The 21,704-nt window shown below is 35.4% G+C and overlaps 1 protein-coding gene across 2 annotated transcripts; it reads right to left on the bottom strand.

Annotated features, from left to right (window-relative positions):
• Window positions 1-74: 74 nt before the first annotated feature.
• On the bottom strand, window positions 75-8,785 carry LOC132286281 (uncharacterized). 2 transcript variants are annotated; one of them, XM_059788589.1, is made up of 4 exons: window positions 8,609-8,785; window positions 8,238-8,457; window positions 4,757-5,417; window positions 75-878 (listed from the first exon to the last, which is right to left on the bottom strand). In XM_059788589.1, exons 3-4 carry the CDS (start codon window positions 5,407-5,409, stop codon window positions 863-865), a joined length of 669 nt encoding a protein of 222 aa, XP_059644572.1. In that variant the 5' UTR covers window positions 5,410-5,417; window positions 8,238-8,457; window positions 8,609-8,785; the 3' UTR covers window positions 75-862. The 2 variants fall into 2 exon arrangements, with proteins under 2 accessions (XP_059644572.1, XP_059644573.1); XM_059788590.1 differs by having other exon boundaries at window positions 4,808-5,417; window positions 8,609-8,759.
• Between the last annotated feature and the right edge of the window lie 12,919 nt (window positions 8,786-21,704).

Raw genomic sequence — 21,704 nt, 5'->3', positions numbered from 1 at the left:
GAATACAATTCAGTCAACCACAAAATGACCATAAGCAACCTAAATTAATAATAAGTAACAACTACATCAAGTCATAATAAGTAATCCAACTTAAATTAAGCCATACAACAGCAGCAAAATCTTCAAGATAACCATACAATAAATAAGGAACCACATAAAAAATAGGCATTTGTGTTTGACTACACTGAATGGTAGAAGTGCTCACAGATTCGTCAACACGAAATCAATGTAGCTCTTCGAATTCAAAGGATAGCACGCTGCCCCTGCCGGAACTTCTATATTCATGGAAAGGAACTTCTTCCATCTCCAGGCCTTGACAAACTTCTGCTTCCAGAGGCTCCCTCCTTCAGCATGCTCCCGCACCTTCTCACTGAACTCCACGAGAAACTTATCCTTCCACAAACACTCATCGGACGTCAAGTTTCTAAATTTCGAACACACACACCCGAGCTTTGCAAGATCTTTACCATCAAGCGACTCAACAATCTTCCGTTTTATTTCATCAGGAAGACACAATAAATGGCAAGTCGAAGACTCGATAGTCTCTTCTGCAGCAGTAGATGTAGATGCCTCGTTGAGCTCGGACTCATCAAAGCACACACTATACTTGACATCATAGTTCTTGGTGCCCCACCCGTAAATAAAAGCATTTTTTCTTGAAGACTGAAACTTCAAAACAGCAACCTTATTGCCTTCTTTTGCATCATGATAAATGCCATCTCCATCTCTAACCTCAAATGCCAAACAATAATTTGTATTGATTATATCTTTGATGATCGTCTCCCACGTGACCAGACCACCCTTTCTGGCAAAGCTAAACCTTGGCACAGTGCCATCAATGGAAACCACTAGGAGCTTTGGATCACCCATGACGCTTCCTGTACAAAAAAAGAAAAAGAAAAAGAGAGAGAAATAGATTAAACTCCAAATCCAAAGTTCTACAGAAAAATCTAATCATCATTGGCAAAAACCCCTGTATCAAATTATTAGGAATAAAATAAGCTAATTCAACATCTAAAAGAAAATGTAACATTATTTAAAATATTAGGAAAAGCATTAATGAATTAGTTTGCAACAGTGTTACACAATAAATTATCATAATAATTCAAATTTTCAGTATAATTTAAATACGCATCAGATTTATCCTCCTTCCACTATAAGCACAAAAATTATGAGCACAACACAATAAGAATACAACAGTATGACATTGCAAATATGCAACAGACTGTTACATTGCAGCAAACTTATATAATGTGAACACAGAGATGCAAAGAGAATTCATCTAAAAACCACCACCACCACCACAACAACAAAAGCAAAGGAATTGGAACAGAATTGTTTTGTAATTAAAGAATTGCTAAAAGAATTCAGCTCACCACCACCACCACCACAACAATAAAAGAAAAGGAATTACAACAGAATTGTTTTGTAATTAAAGAATGTACTACTGGAAAAAAAACGGTGAGAGAGCTGAGAACCTAAACAGAATTGTTCTGTTCTGTTATTTAAAGGAGAAAAAGAATAATAATTAACAAAACACATCAATAGGAAGAATAATTTAATTGAATTCAATTGAAAAACTAATTTAATACACACACATAAACATATAAAACACCAGTTAGTTCTTCATATATAAGTATGTAATAAGGGTTGCTACATATTTTAATGTCTATTTACATATACAATAGAGAGAGAAAAAGAGGTAGAGAGACGCAACTGTCAGCGAAGAAGACAGACAAAGAGGGAAGAGAGAGAGAGAGAGAGAGAGAGAGAGAGAGAGAGAGACTAATTTTGAGAGGAGTAGGAGGAGAAGAAGAAGAAGAAATGGAGAGTGTACCTGCGATTTTGGTAGAAAGCAAATGCCTGTGCGCTTTGATCGGTTGGATCCTAGAGAGATAAGACTAGGCTTTGAAAATGGGAAGACACAGAGAGAAGCGGTGGTGTAGATAGAGAAAATCAGTTTCAGCAATGAAAGCAAAGAAGCTACTTAGGTGGAGACTGGAGAGAGAGAGAGAGAGAGTGTGTCTAAAACGCGTCCTCGTCTGGTAAAGGCATTTATCAAACTGACATGCAAGACGAAGTCACGTGTTATTTCGAAGTGGCTGTCGTGGCATTTTCAAAGTTCTGTATATCGTGAGATTTTTAACGCCATTTAAACTGTGTCATACATATGCAACCATTGAGCTTAAAATTACAATCCATCTAGTTGTACAAATGCATTAGAGGATAACACAAACAATTCATGCAACCACAAAATGACCATAAGCAACATAAATTAAAAATAAGTAATAAATATATTAAGCCAAAATAAGTAATCCCACCTAAATTAAGCCATAGAACAAGCAAATATCTTCAAGATAACCATAGAATAAATAAGAAACTACATATATAGACATCATGTTTAACTATTTAGATAGAAAGATGGATAAAAATAAATCAACGCGACCAAAATTTATGGTTAGATTTAAGCCTAAGAAACTTAATGTTGCCACCGGAAATGTAAATAAATGTCTCTTAATTAATTGTTTCTTATATTTTTCTTACTATTTGATACACACACACACCAAGAAAAAAAAAAAAAAAAAAGAGGATTGTATATCATTATAGACAAATACATTATGATATCACTAAGTATTGTATCTTATTTCAATTACATTTGGAAGATTACACAATTTTCTAATGTGTTTAATTACTTAGCCAGTTATGCACGATCTGGGCTAAATCAAATAACTTGGAAGAATGAAATAAATTACCAAGGGTGGTAGTCCGGTCGTATTTTTTCACAGGTGTTGTACTTTCATTGGTTAAAATCACCTACCAAGAGGATAGGATAGAAGCAAAGGATTTGTCATTTTTAAATAATCCTTCCAAAGAGTATGTATCTCCCTTCTTTCATTAGGTAAAGTACTCCTACGATGCTGCTATCAAAATTTCAAATAAATGTCTCTTAATTAATTGTTTCTTATATTTTTCTTACTATTTGACACACACACACACCCCAAAAAAAAAAAAAAAAAAAAAAAAAGAGGATTGTATATCATTATAGACAAATACATTATAATATCATTAAGTATTGTATCTTATTTCAATTACATTTGGAAGATTACACAATTTTCTAATGTGTATAATTACTTAGCCAGTTATGCACGATTTGGGCCAAATCAAATAACTTGGAAGAATGAAATAAATTACCAAGGGCGGTAGTCCGGTGGTACTTTTTCACAGGTGTCGTACTTTCATTGGTAAAAATCACCTATCAGGAGGATAGGATAGAAGCAAAGTATTTGTCATTTTTAAATAATCCTTCCAAAGAGTATGTATCTCCCTTCTTTCATTAGGTAAAGTACTCCTATGATGCTATCAAATTTTCAACATCTACCTAACTACATATACCATATTAAGAAGAATGTCCATAAATTTAAGATATGCAGTATGCTAAATTACTAATGATGTGTATTAAATGACAGATCGGACAGGTAGCGTCAATATGTGTACATTTGACCTTTTGAAATTATTGAATCAACTGTTTAAGAGAAGGATCAGCGACCCAGATGAGGAACTATACATGCTCTAGCATAATAGAGTATTGAAACAACTTTGTAGTCCACGAATAATTAAGATGTCTGCTTGAATGACCAAATAGTTCATGAAGAAGTAAATTCCTACAAGGGACTGGTAAAATCAGGTTCAAAAGGGCCATTGGATTCCTACAAGGGACTTGATCGACTTTTACCGTTCGAATTAGTATAGTCATAAGGGCGGTTTATTATAAAAGGACTTCCTGAAAACGGAGGAGATGAAAAGCAAAAAAGAACAAAAAAGAATCAATGGAAGGAAGGTTAGACCAAAATCTTTATAACTCGTTAGGAAATAATATTTCAAATGTGGAGTGCAAAGAGATTTGCATAGCATCAAATAATCGAGGTTAGGAATTAATAATAGATTTTGCAGAAGATCGAATGATAGATTTTGCCTGCATTCTTCCAAGAATTACCCCCGTGACCAAACCATGTCCAGAGCTCAGCAAGGAAAAGATGAAAACAGATAATGTTGCTGGAATGAATAGCCCTTCTAAGGTGAGCCTTAAATCCTAACATGTTCCGCGCATAAATGGGCAACTAATAATTAAGAATGGCCAAAGCGATTAAAATTTGGAGGTGGGGGAGAAATTTTCAATCGACTTATCCTCAATAAAAATATGGAAATATTTCCATATATATATATATTTGTAAGATTCGTACATAGTATGCAGAAAAAACAATGTTTACAAATGGTGCACAGAGATTGACATAAGGTGGGATAAAGGGAAAGACATGACTTGGATCTTCAACTTTTTCATTATTCAAAAGAAAAACTCAACCTTTGAACAATTTTACTATAAAAAAAAATGTCTCTTAAACAGATTTTTACCAAGTAATATGCATATGCAACCACTGATATCTTAGAAATACAATCCATCTAGTTGTACAAATGCATTAGATGATAACACACAATTCATACAACAACAATATGACAATAAACAACTTAAATTAATAATAAGTAAAAACTATATTAAGTCATGAAAAACAATCCAACTTAAATTAAGCCATACAACAAGAAGCAAAAATCTTCAAGATAACCATAGAATAAATAAGAAACTACGTATATAGGCACCATATTTAACTATTTAGATAGAAAGACAGATGGATGGATAAAAATAAATCAACACCACCAAGTAGACATAGTGTTTGACTATATAGATGGTAGAAGTGCTCACAGATTCTTCAACACGAATTTACAGTACTTCTTTGAATACAAAGGATTGCACCTTGCCGCTGTGGGAACTACTAATATCCTCGAATGGAACTTCTTCTCTCTCCAGGCCTCAGCAAACTGGTGCTTCCAGAGGCTCTCTCCTTCCGCACGCTCCTTCACCTTGTCACTGAACTCCAAGAGAAACTTTTGCTTCCACAAACATTCATCTGATGCCAAATTTCTAAATTCTGAACAAACACACCCGAACTTTGCAAGATCTACACCATCAAGTGACTCAACAATCTTCAGTTTTATTTCATTGGGAAGGCATAATAAATAGCAAGTCAAAGATCCAACGTTAACTTCTGTAGCAGTAGATATTGGGTTGAGCTCGGACTCATCAAGGCACACACGATACTTAATATCATAGTTTGTGGTACCACACCCATAAATAAAAGCACATTTTCTTGAAGCCTGAAACTTCAAAACAGCGACCTTCTTGTCTTTTTTTGCATTATAATAGTAGCTATCTCTCACCTCAAATGCAAAACAATAATCTGAATTGATTATATCATTGATGACAGTTTCCCACGTGACTTGAAGACCCTTTTGGGCAAAACTAAACTCTTGCATATCGCCATCAATGGCAACAACTAGCAGCTTTGGATCATCCATGAAGCCTCCTATGAAAACAAGAGAGATAAAAATAGATTATATGACAAATCGAAAACCTACAGAAAGATTTAATCATCATTGCCAAAAACACTTGTATCAAACATCAATCTTGTCCACCATGTTGACCAGAGAGAGAGAGAGAGATAAGAATAACAGTACATTGTTTTAACAGTAAATTACGACAAAGAATAATTTGGAATATAAATATCTTCTACTCTTAGTAAGGAAATAAGGCAGCTAATTACTTAGCAAACTTTGACATTCAAACTAATCAAAAAAAAATTCCGAAAGTGTTTGTTCCCTCTCAGTTATTTAAATATATTTGGTGGTGTTTTAAGGGGGAAAAAACAAAAGAAAACAGGTGGGTATAAGGAGGAAGGAAAGAGGAAAGAGAGAGGAAGGGACAGACCATTTTTGTTGATTTCTTACATTCACTCACTGTTTTATAAGTAGAAAATTGTTTCTCCAAACTTGTAAAGTTTTTCTTTCCATTTTTTCTTAATCTCATTTTGTTGAGTTTAAAATAATCAACTACATGAAAATGAAACTTAATAGAAACTTAATACTTTCTCAAGTTTCATTTTCCTTTATTGTTGGGCTTAGGAGTTCCAGCTGAGATTTGCAGTCACCGAATCAGTCACCAATTTGCAGTCACTAACCCAGAACTAGATTTACAATTTTTTTTTTCCTAGTTGATACTCAACACCCCCTAGATACATTTTGTTTTTTAAAGGTTCATCATCAAATCTTCCCGAAATCATCACTGACATAGTTCTCCATGATTTAGAGTGAAAAGATGCACCTCAGTCTAGAACTAGAGTAACAATTCGTTCATAGTGTATTATGATTTAGAACAGGATCAGGCGTATGCAATGATACGCTTCATATTTAAAAGCATTAGTAAAAACTAAAAGCAACATAGAGGAATAAAATAAACCAATACACCATCCAGAGAAAAAAAAAAAAAAAAAAAAAGCTTTTTTTTTTTCTTTTCGAAAGGTAAAAAAGTTGTGTCAAGAAAATGTTAACATCATTTAAATATTAGGAGAGAAAAAAAAAAATTTAAAAATTAGGAAATGCGTTATTATATTAGTTTGCAACAGTAATATACACTTTTACAGGATAAATTATCAATTTTTTTTCAAATAATTCAATTGATGTTTGATACAATAATATGTTAACATCATTTAAAAAATTCAATTTCAGTATAATTTAAATATGCATCAATTTTCTCCTCCTTCACTATAAGAATAACAATTTTTAGATTTGCAGCAGCAACAGCAACAACAAAGCAAAGGAATTACAACAAAATGGTTATGTAATTACTAAATAAACCAATACACCATCCAGAAAAAAAAAAACCAAATACGCATACTTTGTATGAGACACAAGGTTGAGAGTGGTGTATACTAATCTTAGAAAGCTATTTCTCTATCTCTTTCCCTTAATTCTATGGGAGTATTTTGTATTGTATTTGGGGCAACTTTGAAGACGAGACTAGTCCAACCTTATCCCTCTTTGAACGTGCTGAAGAAGACCACTGGCGAATATGATTTGTATCTTAAAGCCATATTGAACAACTATCACCTGCACGTAGAGAGACCATATGACTTTAGGACAACACTTACATACCTCTCATTATCCAGGTTAGTTCTATCGTACTAAGTTTATTATTATTGTTTTCCTTAATTTTTATTATAATTAATAATATATTATTGAGATTATTTGTGTTTTATAAATTCTACAACTCTATGTCTTGCTCAATTACGCTTGTTTAAATTATAATTGTTGAGAATTTCACTCTTATGTTATATTCAATGTAAATTCATATTTGTTATAATTGTGTTATATTCTAAATATTAATTTTATGTTTATGTCATAAATTCATATTGATGTATTCTTCATTGATGTATTACTCAATGTATATCATGAATAAAATTTATTGGATTATTTTTAGTGTTTTATAATCTACAAGAAAATTCCCCATAATTAAATTTTTGCCGGTTGTAACTTCCTATAAAGGGTTATAAGATTGAGGAGAAAAGGCAACTTGAAATAACGAATTGAGTTAGAAATATAATAGTAACTTTTTTTTGGAATTTTTTGCTTCGTTATTATCTCAGTGTGAGATTTAAGTTTTTAGCTTCGGCTTCTTCAATTTTGCTTTTGACTCGGCAAATAGGCATAGTAACACCTAAATATCCATGCTTTCCATTAAATTAGCTCAAATTTTATTAGTTTTTGGAACAACTATAAGCAACATAGAGGAATAAATAAACCAATACACCATCCAGAAAAAAAAATAATAATAATAAAAAAAAAATAAAAAATAAAAAAATTCAAAAGGTAAAAAATTGTGTCAAGAAAATGTTAACGTCATTCAAATATTAGGAAATGCGTTATTATATTAGTTTGCAACAGTAATACACACTTTTACAAAATAAATTATCAATTTTTTATCAAATAATTCAATTGATGTTTGATACAAGAAAATGTAATCATTTAAATAATTCAATTTCAGTATAATTTAAATATGCATCAATTTTCTACTCCTTCACTATAAGAATAACAATTTTTAGATTTGCAGAAGCAGCAGCAACAACAAAGCAAAAAAATTACAACAAAATTGTTATGTAATTACTAATTAAAGAATGAATTACCAAAAAAGCGATGAGAGAGTTGAGAGCCTATAGAGGGAAATTAATAATTAACAAAATACATCAGTAGGAAGAATAATTTAATTCAACTTCAATTAATAAATTAATTAAACACACATAAACATATAAACACCAGTAAGTTCACAAAAATAAGGAGAGAGAGAGACGCACCTGTCAGCGAAGAAGAAGAAGACGAAGAGGAGAGAGAAGAGACGAGATATCAGGGAAGAAGGGGGAGAGATAGTGAGAGAAGTCTAGGGTTTGAAAATGGGAAGCCTGTGGTGTAGATAATGAGAATCGGTTTCAGGCTTTGAGCAATGACAAGAAGCTAGGTGACTGGAGAGAGAGTGAGAGTGTAACGCGTCGTCCTCTGGTAAAGCCATCGATGAACCTGACATGCAAGACCACCGCACGTGTTAATATACTATAGGGTCACACTATTTACTTCATAAACGGGCTGAATAACATATAATTCCATGAATAACAACTGCATAAACTATTCATGGAGTTGATCATTGAATGTTGATTTTGTAGCAAAATACCTAATTTAGCAAAATAACACTAAGAACACCAATGGAATTATAAATTTCGAGGATCATGGAGCATTGAATGTTGATTTTGTAGCAAAATACCTAATTTAGCAAAATAACACTAAGAACACCAATGGAATTATAAATTTCGGGGAGGAAATTTATAAAAGGGGTGGAGATTGTGACAGCCCATATTTTATTTAGGCTTGATTAGTTATATTGGAGACTTTAAATAGTCTTGTATAGCCTTGTGAATATTTTACATAGTGGATTAAACTTCTAGAGGGTTAACGTGGTCTATTAGATTGATGTTTGTTATCTATTTGGGAAGAATATATTATATATAGGTTTACTCAATGTGTTTTGATTGGAATTTTTGTTAAAACAATAGGTTGTATTAATTTGAGGACGAAATTTGTTTAAAAAGTGTAGAATGTAACAACCTTGATATTTTAGTACTTTGTATGATAGTATAATGGAAACGTAAATAGTTACGTGGTGTTTAATACGGGTGTTTGGATTAGGATAATGTTATATGTTATGATAATATGTTTTATTACGTTACGTGATATTATTCTGAGGATTAGCCTACGATCAAGGCGGTTTCTAATTGAAGATATTATTTGGGTATTATACCATGGTTAGTCTACAATAAAGAAGGTTTCATAACTGCTGTAGAATGAATTACAAATGGTGATAACTTGAAGGTATTACTATCAAAGTATTTTTACCCACGCGATTGTATAGTTTTCTATATGTAATTTTGTTATCTGATAATTATTAATTTGGACAGAAGAATATACAGAGCAAAATTGGAAGAGCATTTGTGTTGGATCATGAAACTGATAAAAGTTTAAACGGTAAGTTTAATCGGTAAGTTTAATCTTACTCTGTGGCTAGATCTATTGAGTATTTTTCTGTTGATAATGGTCGATTTTATATGTAAATTTCTTCGGAGATCTAGGTGAGTGATTCCTATTTTTCTATATATTTCAAATGATTTAGAGATTTATTTTGTGGTGGACTATTGTACAGTTATATTCATATAATAATCAAGTATGACGTTATAGGAATTTAATTTTAATTTATTATATTAGTCTTGGAGTTCCCTTTATATGTTATTTGGACTACGTACCAATATTTGGAGGTGTAGTGGTTAATTTTTACTGATTGAAAGATGAGTCCATCTTGCAAGGTATCAATTGTTGGATTTGTTCCTTACCTTATATGAGAGGTTGATTTCATTTCTTACCCACGTGTATGTGCCTTTATTTATCGAGGTGAGGTAAGGTTATTATTTGCTGAGCAGGGATCTTGCTGAGCTTTTGAACTCACCTCATTCTTATTATTTCAGGTACTTGATGGTGGTAGAGTTGGCATTAAAGGCCAGAAAGAATTGAAGTTGTTATTTTATTTTATTTTCATCATAGAATGGAGGATTTGATTTATTTATTTTGAGGTAAATATTGTATTATATATTTATGCTTATAGAAAGAAAGACCATTTGTTGGTTCACACCCATATTTAGGTATTATTATGAGTGTCACACCCCAAATTTTAACACAAGAACCTTTGTCCCTTATATCAAATTTGAAGTTTAACTTGCATCAATTCTCAACAATCATCCACAATAAATAATAAATCAAGGTGAACCTCCATCTAACAATTTATTATATAAAAACTTCCGAGATACAATAACGATGCCTAAATAAATCCACGTTCTCTGGACCAACTCAATACTATTCCACAAATAACATAATCCTTGTTACAATGATTAAAATAGATAAAGCTAAGCTAAGCAAATAAAAGCTTAACGAGCTAAAATCCATCGACGTCATGTGATCCCATCATGTTCATCTCAACATGTACCTGAAATGTGATAATAGGGCGAGCTCACAAGCTCAGCAAGAAATGCTAAACACAATCATCGTTCAGCAAGCTAACCCTACTTTGTCTTCCCATATATATAAACAAATCAAATAAGTGCATTAATCAAAGATGCATAACTCCAGTTAATAAATATAAAATCAATTAATAATTATCATTTACATTTAATAAATCCACATATCTCACATAAGCCCCGAGCTCCCATCCAATAAAATGATATGAATCGTATAGTCCCGGACTATTGAAAACACACGTGTGGCTGGATTGTACGTCTACTCCCCAGATAATCTCGAATCACGTCCTCACGATAAAGGTACATTAAGCCCATGGCCATAATAAAAGGGTAGTGCAATCCCAAATAGGCAAGTCCCTGGCCATACCCAAAAAGACATCATAGGGTCAGTCTCTGACTACCCCTCTGACTAATCCAAATTCATCCATTAATTATTAATTATGGTGAATTATGAAAGACATTATTAATTAATAATTCAAATTAATAAGTAATACACATAAATACATTTCTAATTTAAAAACAGAACCCTAAAGACCCAACTAGTGAGAGTATAGAAATTCTGGACACACTCTAATATTAGATATAAATCCCTATAACATTTCAGAGTCAAACCTTTAATAGTTTTCCGTACTCTCCATTTAAGTGCTGAAAACTAATAGTTTTTCGAGTTTTAATTTAGTTAAATTATCTAAACATCATCTAAAAATCAGGATTGCATCACAATTGAGTTCAATATGCTTAAAAAGAGTAATCTAGAATTTTCTGTAATTTTGAAATATGATTACTATTTTTTTTCTAATTTAATTAAGTCAAAATCCCTTAAAAAAATAATTAATTAAAAATAATATTTAATTTCTATGGAAAAGAGAGGAGTGAACCCAAAATAACAGATTTAGAGAGTGAATTGAACCCAGTAAAAAACGCATCTGGGTCTCTCTCTCATTCACTTTGTCCTATGATTGTAAGTGGTTACACAAACCCACTACATCACCATCATCCCAATTTGATTCCCAATATGCTACTAGCAAACTAATTATAGAAATCTATAGTTACATGTCATCTAACCAGTAGCAGGCCCACAACAAGTCACTGGAATCATTTAAAAAAAATTACTTGTATAAGATATGTAATACAGACACACAACAAAGTTAACATGAGTCAAAGATAAATAAAGAAATATACATACATACATATATATATATATATATATATATATATATATATATATATATATATTTGTGTACTAAAAAACGCACTTCTAAGAGCAATATTCCTAAGAAGGTGAGGTTAACTGAGCAAGTAAGTGCTATCATTCAGCATAATACACCTCTAAAGTTTAAGGATCCGGGTGCCCTGACAATCTCATGTGTCATTAGAGATAATGTGATAGAAAAGACCCTCCTTGACTTAAGATCAAGTATAAATCTAATTCCTTACTCAGTTTACTTGCAACTTAGCTTGGGAGAACTAAAATCCACTTCGGTTGTCTTGCAACTTGCGGATAGATCCGTAAAACAACCTCGTGGTATCATTGAGGATGTGCACATCAAGGTGGACAAATTCTACTTCCCGGTAGACTTTGTTGTCCTAGATACTGAACCAGTCCATAATCCAATAAAACATATTCCTGTGATCCTTGGTCGGCCTTTCTTAACCACGGCTAATGCTTCCATTAATTGCCGAACCGGGGTGATGGATATTTCTTTTGGAAATATGAAGGTGAAGCTCAACATCTTTAGTGCTTCTCAATATCCAAGGGAAATATGAGTGTTTGTCTCTTGACATTATCGATGAAATGGTCGAAGAATCTCTCCCATTTATTTTAAGTCAAGATCCTCTTGAAACTTGCTTGGCTCATTTTGACTTCGAAAATTATGATATTGATCAATCCATTCGTGAAATCAACTCTTTACTTGATGCCAATGAAATCTCGGACTTTCCTTCTAGGAAAGTGCCAAAGGAACCTCTTCCATTAATTTCGAGCACTCCTCATGTTCCTTCACTGAAATCTCCACCTCAACTTGAGTTAAAGCCACTCCTGGTTAATCGCAAGTATGTATTTCTTGGTGTGAACAAGACTCTTCCGGTCATCATTGCATCGGATCTTTCCAAAGACCAAGAAAATAGCCTTTTAACGGTACTAGAAGAGCACAAAGAAGCTATTGGCTGGTTGGTGGTTGATTTAAAAGGAATTGACCCCTTATTTCATGCACCACATTCTTTTGGAGGAGGACGCCAAACCTTCCCAAGAGGTGCAGCGTCGGTTGAATCTTAACATGAAGGAGGTTGTCATAAAAGAGGTAATCAAGCTATTAGATGCGGGAATCATTTACCCCATCTTAGATAGCAAGTGGGTAAACCCAACTCAAGTTATTCCAAAGAAGTCCGGCCTCACCGTTGTTGAAAATTCAACTGGAGAACTTGTGCCACAACGCACCACCACTGGTTGGCGTGTGTGTATAGATTACCGGAAATTAAACTCTGCAACTAGGAAAGATCATTTTCCACTTCCATTCATTGATCAAATCCTAGAAAGGTTAGCTGGCCAAAGTTACTATTGTTTTCTTTATGGTTATTCTAGCTATAACCAAGTGGCTGTAGATCCTCAAGATCAAGAAAAGACTACCTTCACTTGTCCTTTTGGAACTTTCACTTATTGTCGCATGCCCTTTGGGTTCTGTAATACGCCGGCCACTTTTCAAAGATGCATGATATCCATATTTTCTTATATAGTCGAAAAATTTCTTGAAGTATTCATGGATGATTTTTCTATCTTTGGATTTTCCTTTGACTCTTGTCTACATAATCTATCACTTGTGCTTTAAAGATGCAAAGATACCAATCTGATCTTAAGTTGAGAAAAGAGTCACTTCATGGTACAAAAAGGGATTGTCTTGGGACACATTATCTCTAAAAGAGGGATTGAGGTTGATAACGCAAAAGTTGAATTAATTCATAGCCTTCTAATGAGCGCTGAAAAGTGCGCATTTAAACCCCTTAAGCTTGAGTATTCTAGAACCTTTATCTATCTTACTTTCCCGTTTTAGACTATCGTGTTATTACCCTTTTTCAGATGCTTATCCCCAAAATAAGTCAATTCAATCAAATTAGAGTATAAAAGAAGCAATCTCAAACTGAATGAAAGAATAGAGCAAAGTGGAAGCAAAGTGGTGGAAATTAGCAATCTTCGATCGATAAGGAATATTTTCGATCGATCTTACATTAATCAATCTCACCTCACCAAGATGAATCAGACCCCTTGTCCTTATCCTCAAAGAAATTCCATTTTCGATTGATCCAACTTTCTTCAGATCCATCGAACTTTCTTGATCTTATCCCCATCTACCACTTTTGTCTTTTTCCCAAAATATCCAAGAAATATCTCAGATTTGTCTTATTCTAAAAAGGCGCCGCCATGGATTGATCGATCTGGCCGTAATTCGATGGATCTAGCCACAGTTCGATCGATCTCATCTGAATTTGATCGATCGAACCTCCTCAAATCCGAAATAAAATAGAGTTCAGCTCATTAAAAGATAGTTCGTGGTGCAATCATTGAAGGGACCCTAGTGCACGAGACCTGACCATTGGGTGTTACACTTGAACTACCTATATAAGGATTTTGAACCATTTTTACATCATATCTCATATATCTTCATATCATCATATATCACATATCTTGGAGAAGAGGTTAGAGAGACATACACTATTTTGGGAGTTATTCCATTCTTCTAGGGTTTCCATCAAGAAGAAGAGCATTTCTACCATGGAGATGGCCCTTGAGGGTTGGATGACTACATTAATGAGTGGCTAAACATCTTCTTGGGGCTAGAGTTAGCCCTAAGCATGCCATGTAGACCTTGATGCTTTGTATTTTGAGGGGATTTATGTTGTAATCTTGTCTTGACATTTGATTTATATATGAATCTTGTTCTTATAATGATTTGTGTTAATTAATACTTCCAATTGACCATTTCATTCTATCCATATGTCTATGTATGTTAGAGTAGATGTTCATATGTTTATCTCTTGGTTTTGTGATATTGATGCATGTCTATGTGTATTGATGCTATGAATCTAGAGATTGTCAAGGCATAATGCTTAAATAGGATATTCTTGTGGTTTGTTTGATGGTTCATACTTATTTCTTAATGGATTGTGCCTCTACCTTAGTTTAATTAGTTTAATTTTCATGTCTTTAGCTTAGAAGTAGTGTAGCTGCTTTACTTTCTTAGATGTGAGGACAATCAATACTTGTTGTTTGATGTTCCATACTTATGAATGCAAGTAGTATTATTCTCTAACTTGTTAGTGTGTTGATTGTGAGCTTAAAGGAAGGAATAATGGCTTAGTTTGATATATTGTGCTATTCACTAGGTTGTCTAGACATTGTATGCTTAATTAGTCAATCCATGCTTGTTGATTCAATTAATCACACCTCTTTGTATTGCAACACATGTTCATTACATATTGAGTGTCTAGAATGGTGATGTTTAGTGGTGACCTATAGATTTCAAGACCTCTCTCTCTCTTGTTCTCTACCCTTTAATTTACTTCAATTTTTTAGTATTTAATTTATTTACATTGTAGTTTAATTAACCAATCAAAGCACCCTTTGATCATTCGACCTACTAATTCGACCTTGTTTCCATATTAACATAGCCCCCAATCCCTTGGACCGATCCCTACTCACCCTAGCTATATTAGTAGTTAGAGGTAATAGTGGCACTTTATAAATTTAAACTTGGCCACACTTTCATTGCAACTTTGTTGGTTGACACGACGGCATCACACCAAGTTTTGGCACCATTGCCGGGGATTGATTTGGCAATGCCGTGTTTTGAAAACAATTAGGAATTAGTACTCTTTTGATCGTGTCTTTATTTACTTTATTTTTAGTTACTTATTGTGTTTGTTCTTGATTGGCTAGGTGAATTGAGCAAAGGAAGTCAAGTAAGGGGAGAATTGAAAAGTAAGGAGCTAAGCTAAGCATAATGATTAGCGCTGAAGAGATGCTAGCAAGAAAGATGCTAGCAAGAGTGAGTATAAGATGCTAGCAAGAGCGAGTGTGAGGTGTTAGCACGAGCAATTGCGAGAGAGTGCAAGGTGCTAGCGAGAGCGGGCGTGAGATGCTAGCAAGAGCGAGTGTAAGATGCTAGCAAGAGCGAGTGTGAGGTGCTAGCACGAGTGTGTGCTAGAGAATGCAAGATGCTAGCAAGAGCGAGCGTGAAGTGCTAGCAAGAGCGAGTGCGAGGTGCTAGCAAAAGCGAGTGTGAGATGCTAACAATGCTAGCACGAGTGAGCGTGAGGTGCTAGCACGAGCGAACGTGAGATGCTAGCAAGAGTAAGCGTGAGATACTAACAAGAGCGAGCGAGAGATGCTAGCAAGAACGAGCGCGAGTTGCTAGCAAGTGCGAGATGCTAGCAAGAGCGAGTGTGAGATGCTAACAAGAGCGAGCGTGAGGTGCTAGCAAGAGCGAACGTGAGGTGCTAGCAAGAGAGATTGTGAGGTGCTAGCACGAGAGAGTGTGAGGTGCTAGCAAGAGTGAGCGTGAGATACTAGCGAGCGTGAGGTGCTAGTAAGAGCGAGTGCGAGGTGCTAGCAATAGCGAGCGTGAGATGCTAGCAAGTGCGAGAGAGTGCGAGGTGCTAGCAAGTGCGAGAGAGTGCGAGGTGCTAGCAAGAGCGAGTGTAAGATGCTAGCTAGAGCGAGCATGAGATGCTAGTAAGAGCAAGTGTGGGAGATGCTAGCAAGAGCGAGCGTGAGATGTTAGCACGAATGAGTGTGAGGTGCTAGCAAGAGCGAGTGCGAGGTGCTAGCAAGAGCGAGTATGAGATGCTATCACGAGCAAGTGTGAGATGCTAGCAAACGCAAGCATGAGGTGCTAGCACGAGCGAGTGCTAGAGAGGGCGAGGTGCTAGAAAGAGCGAGTGTGAGATGCTAGCAAGAGCGAGTGGGAGATGCTAGCAAGCGCGAGTGTGAGGTGCTAGCACGAGCGAGTGTCAGATGCTAGGAAGCGCGAGTGTGAGGTGCTAGCAATAGCGAGTGTGAGGTGCTAGCAAGAGCGAGCGTGAGACTAGCAAGAGCGAGGGTGAGGTGCTAGCAAGTGCGAGTGTGAGGTGCTAGCAAACGCGAGTGTAAGGTGCTAGCACGAGCGAGTGTGAGGTGCTAGCAAGAGCGAGCGTGAGGTGCTAGCAACTGCAAGTGCCGAGATACGAGCACGAGCGAGTGCGAGATGCTAGCAAAAGCGAGGGCGAGGTGCTAGCAAGAGCAAGCGTGAGATGTTAGCAAGAGCGAGCGTAAGATGCTAGCAAGTGCGAGTGTGAGGTGCTAGCACGAGCGAGTGCGAGGAGTGCGAGGTGCTAACAAGAGCAAGTGTGAGATGCTAGCAAGAGTGAGCGTGAGATGCTAGGAAGAGCGAGTGGGAGATTCTAGTAAGAGCGAGCGTGAAACTAGCAAGAGCGAACGTGAGATGCTAGCAAGAGCGAGTGTGAGATGCTAGCACGTGCAAGTGTGAGATGCTAACAAACGCGAGGGTAAGGTGCTAGCACGAGCGAGTGCTAGAGAGGGCGAGGTGCTAGAAAGAGCGAGTGTGAGATGCTAGCAAGAGCGAGTGGGAGATGCTAACAAGCACGAGTGTGAGGTGCTAGCACGAGCAAGTGTCAGATGCTAGGAAGCGCGAGTGTGAGGTGCTAGCAAGAACGAGTGCGAGGTGCTAGCAAGAGCGAGTGTGAGTTACTAGCGAGAGCGAGCATGAGACTAGTAAGAGCGAGCGTGAGGTGCTAGCAAGCGCGAGTGTGAGGTGCTAGCAAGCGCAGGTGTGAGGTGTTAGCACGAGCGAGCATGAGGTGCTAACAAGAGCGAGTGCCAAGATGCTAGCACGAGCGAGTGCGAGATGCTAGCAAGAGCGAGTGCGACAGAGTGCGAGGTGCTAGCAAGAGCAAGTGTGAGATGCTAGCAAGAGTGAGATGATAGTAAGAGCGAGCGTGAGACTAGCAAGAGCGAACGTGAGATGCTAGCAAGAGTGAGTGTGAGATGCTAGCAAGCATGAGGGTGAGGTGCTAGCAAGAGCGAGCGTGAGGTGTTAGCAAGAGCGGGCGCGAGCTGCTAGCAAGAGCGGGCGTGAGCTGCTAGCACGAGCAATGTGCTCGCAGGTGGGAAACTTAGGTAAGATAAGTTGAGTCTATTGTGTAAACTACTTGTCTTAGCTGTCTTGAGCCATGTGCTCATAGGTGGTAGACTTAGGTAAGATAAGTTGAGTCTATTGTGTAGACTACTTGTCTTAGCTATCTTGAGAAGTGTGATCACTGGTGGTAGACTTAGGCACAGAGCTATGATTATATTAGATGTAACTAAGCAACTCTACAAAAAAGAAGAGGATGATAGTGATAAAGAAATGACTTGAAGCCACAAGGGTATAGTGAAATACTTATAAATAAATTCTTGATTGATCAATTGGAAGCATTATGTCCTTTTGACGTGTAGTTGTAGAGAGGAAGCCTTAAAATTTTCACCAAAGCATTGTTTGAGCTTTTCAATCAATCACTATTGAGATAATGATGAAAATATAATAGATACTTTAAGCATGGTAGCAGTAGATTCGCTGCAAGATTGTATGCAAAGTCATCTCAAACCATTACTACATTGATAGAAATTGTTGCTCCTGAAATGAGGTACGTATATTTGGGCCATACACATAAGGGCTTATATATATGTGCACAAAAGACAAATATATGGTAGAACAAAATATTAAAGTGAGTGGTCAAAAATACATGTATGTATAGATGAGCAGTGGGGCAGTGTAAATGACAAAGAAGAAGTAGACACACAGGCTGGCTCAATGGGGCCAAAGCAGCCGGAGATGCTTAAATTTATGTTTAGTCACCCATGCAATTGCTAGATTTGGCTTCATGAATGAAAGTAATGATGTACTATGCCAAAGGTGTGTTGGCTGTTTGAGAAATGTTGGTGTGAGACATGAGCATGAGCAGCATGTAGCTCGACATTATTAGGCTAATGCAAAATCATGTCACAAATATGTGCATCAGTATAAAGAAAAAGCAGAGAAATAAGAGCATGAGTTTTAGAGCAATATCACCAGTGTGGGGGTGGTGAGTGAAGTTGTGAGCCTATACAGAGGACGTTCTGACCGCATTGGCTAGTTGCCTGAGTCCATTGACTTTGTGTTGATATCCCCAGCAAAGTCGCCAAATTGTGGGGATTCGTTTTCGTAACACAATAAAATACATATAAATGGTGATATCATACACAAATCTGAGTGATCCAGACAACAAAATAGAATCCGATGTGGACTGAGAGAGGTAAAAGCCCATGCAAACTTGAGAGAGAGAGAGAAAAAGAGGATGGCAGTGTACTAAACACCATTGACTCCCTTAGTAAATGTTTAAGGGTTGTGAAGACAACCAATGAGAGAGAGGCTTAGATCTCTTAATGTCTAGGAGGTGTTTTCCTCCTTTGTTTGCTCTACCCCTCTTGACCTTGGAACATTTCCTTATATAGGCCAGGTGAGAGGTTGGATGATGTCATTGGATGACATCACAAATGAATTAATTAATATAATAATTAAAAGAGAGAAATATCTCAAACAATTATAAAGCTATATTAAAATGAGGTTGATAATTTCAGGAGTCAAAATGGTACTTCTCTCTCTGCAAGTCAGGTTGAGGGTTAACTCGATGAGCCCTGGACTTCAGCCACCAAACCAAGTACCTCTCGGATCCCAGGTAATCTTGAGTCCTGCTCCCAACTCATGTCTTTAAGTCTTCACTCTTCTGTTCGAGGTATAGTGATAACGTGGTAAATGGCACGTATCTTTAACCGTTGACCGTTTGATTTGTGGGCCATCGTTGTTGATGTGGCATAGTTTGTTGACTATTTGACCAAGCTATGTGGTCATTGTTGATGATGTGGTGTAGTTCTTTGACTGTTTGACCAAGCTATGTGGGCCGTGTGGGCAAACATATTTTGGACACCTACACCGGTTAAAAACGTATCTGGGTCTTTCTCTTATTCACTTGTCCTGTGACTGTGAGTGGTTACACAAACCCACTACATCACTATCATCCCAGTTTGATTCCCAATATGCTACTAGCAAACTCATTATTGAAATCTATAGTTACATGTCATCTAACCAGTAGCAGGCGCACAACAAGTCACTGGAATCATTTTTAAAAAATTACTTATATAAGATATCCAATACAGACACACAACAAAGTTAACATGAGTCTAAGATATATATATATGTATAGCATTGATGCACCTTCATGATACACCAACAAAGTTAACACAAGTCGGATAAAATTGAAATGTTGTAAACCCATTTTTAGCAAGATCTAATGGAAGCTGAAACGGGGAAATCTTAACCGTAGAAATCTGCTTTCCAAGCTTGCTCTTACACAGCCAGTAAAACCATACATGTAGGTGAGCCTTTTATAAAGCATATGTATAATGCATTCTATAGATAAATAAACATGCTGCCAGATTGATAAAATCTCTAAAATATATATACACACACATAATATTATATATATATATATATATATATATATATATATATATATATTTGTATTCTAATCTATTTCTTCAAGCATATCACATATATTATGTCAAATAAATACAAATAGATCATAACATAACCTATCTATAATAATCATTCTAATCCTTTGAATGAAAATAGTATAATGCATCATGTAAAACTTTAAAATCAACTTACCAATAATAACATACCCAAACTAAACAATTCTAACTAAAATGATTGATTTTAAGTTATGCTATTAAACATTATATAATCATTTATAATAAATAATTCCTTTATTGGCACCTAATAATTCAAGAAAACAAGTGCACAACTATACTATTATAATAATAACCATCATCAAAAATAATTTTATAATAATTTAATAAGAAAGTTACAAATATATATAAAAGTACAATGCAAGATTATCTTGCCTGAAATATCGTTTCACCTTCCTTTCTAGACAATCGACTATTGAAATATAACATCTCCTTCTTCTCTAGGCAATTTCTCAGTCACCGTCTTTCCTTCTAGCTACTATAGACGTCAATGTTAAAATATCACTCTCCATATATCACGCTTCTCTCATCTTTTCTTCTTCTTTTTTTTTTTATTTTTATTTTTATTACATAATATCCTCTCTTGAAATACTGAATTGGATAAATTATAATGAGAATGAAATATCAAACAGTTGAGATACATAAGGAGTTTTATTTTAAATTTGAAATTAAAGATAACCACATGATCTCTAATATACCATTTAAATTGAACTTGATATATATATATATATGTTTGCACATTTATATATATATAGGAATTGTGGGTATTATAGTGCTCTTTAAAAGTTTAGTTCGAACACATTGCCAAGTTTGGAAAAAAAATTTAGCTCATTTTGTAAGCTTGAATAATACTAAGCTTGGCTGTGAATAGATTTGTTTAGTAAAATGTTTAATATATTTTTAAATTTTTCTATACAATATTTTTAGCCCATATAATATAAATTCAGTCCAAGCTATGTGTTTATAACCTCAACTTGATTAGGGGTGAACCTATGTACAGTTACTAAATTGGGCTAAAAATTATAAGTTAAATACCCTAAAATATTACCATTGACCCCCTGTAATTAGTAAAAAAAAATATCCTTCTTACCCCTCTTACTTGATGGTCTAGATCTGTCCATGAACTTGATTCTTCTTTAAGCCCAACTTCATTCAACTTAAGCCCAACTCCACTTAACGTGTTTACCCTATCATCACATATATGTGTTCAGTACATTTGAGATAAAATCCTAAGTTCCTAACCACATGCAGCCGCAATAGATCTCTCAGCGCATCCTTCTCCCTCTCTTACTATTCGGCGACAACATCAGTCCTCTAATCCCTTTCAATTCAACACATCTTCCTCTCGCTCATCAGTGACTCTATCCAACAGATCTTTGTTTTTCAAATCTCTTTTTTGGGTTCCTTTTCCTTGTTGATGTCTCAATCTCATTTTAGTTTTGATGGGATCAGAGGAATATGCGTAGAACGCCGGTCAGTGAAAGAAAAAAAGCGATGGATTCCATCTTTGATTCTGTTTGCACCTTAAAATAATTTTTCTAATTCGACCACATAGCATGGGTCAATTTGTGAGGAAAATTATTTTATTCAAAAAGAAAATAAGAAACATTTGA

The sequence above is a fragment of the Cornus florida genome, unplaced genomic scaffold (genome assembly GCF_030987335.1).
Source record: "Cornus florida cultivar Cherokee Brave unplaced genomic scaffold, ASM3098733v1 CherokeeBrave_3.0.0_Hap2_Chr11, whole genome shotgun sequence".
Classification (NCBI taxonomy): Eukaryota; Viridiplantae; Streptophyta; class Magnoliopsida; order Cornales; family Cornaceae; genus Cornus; species Cornus florida.
The sequence above is the reverse complement of the archived record's forward strand: the minus strand, read 5'-3'. Positions and strand labels throughout refer to the sequence as shown.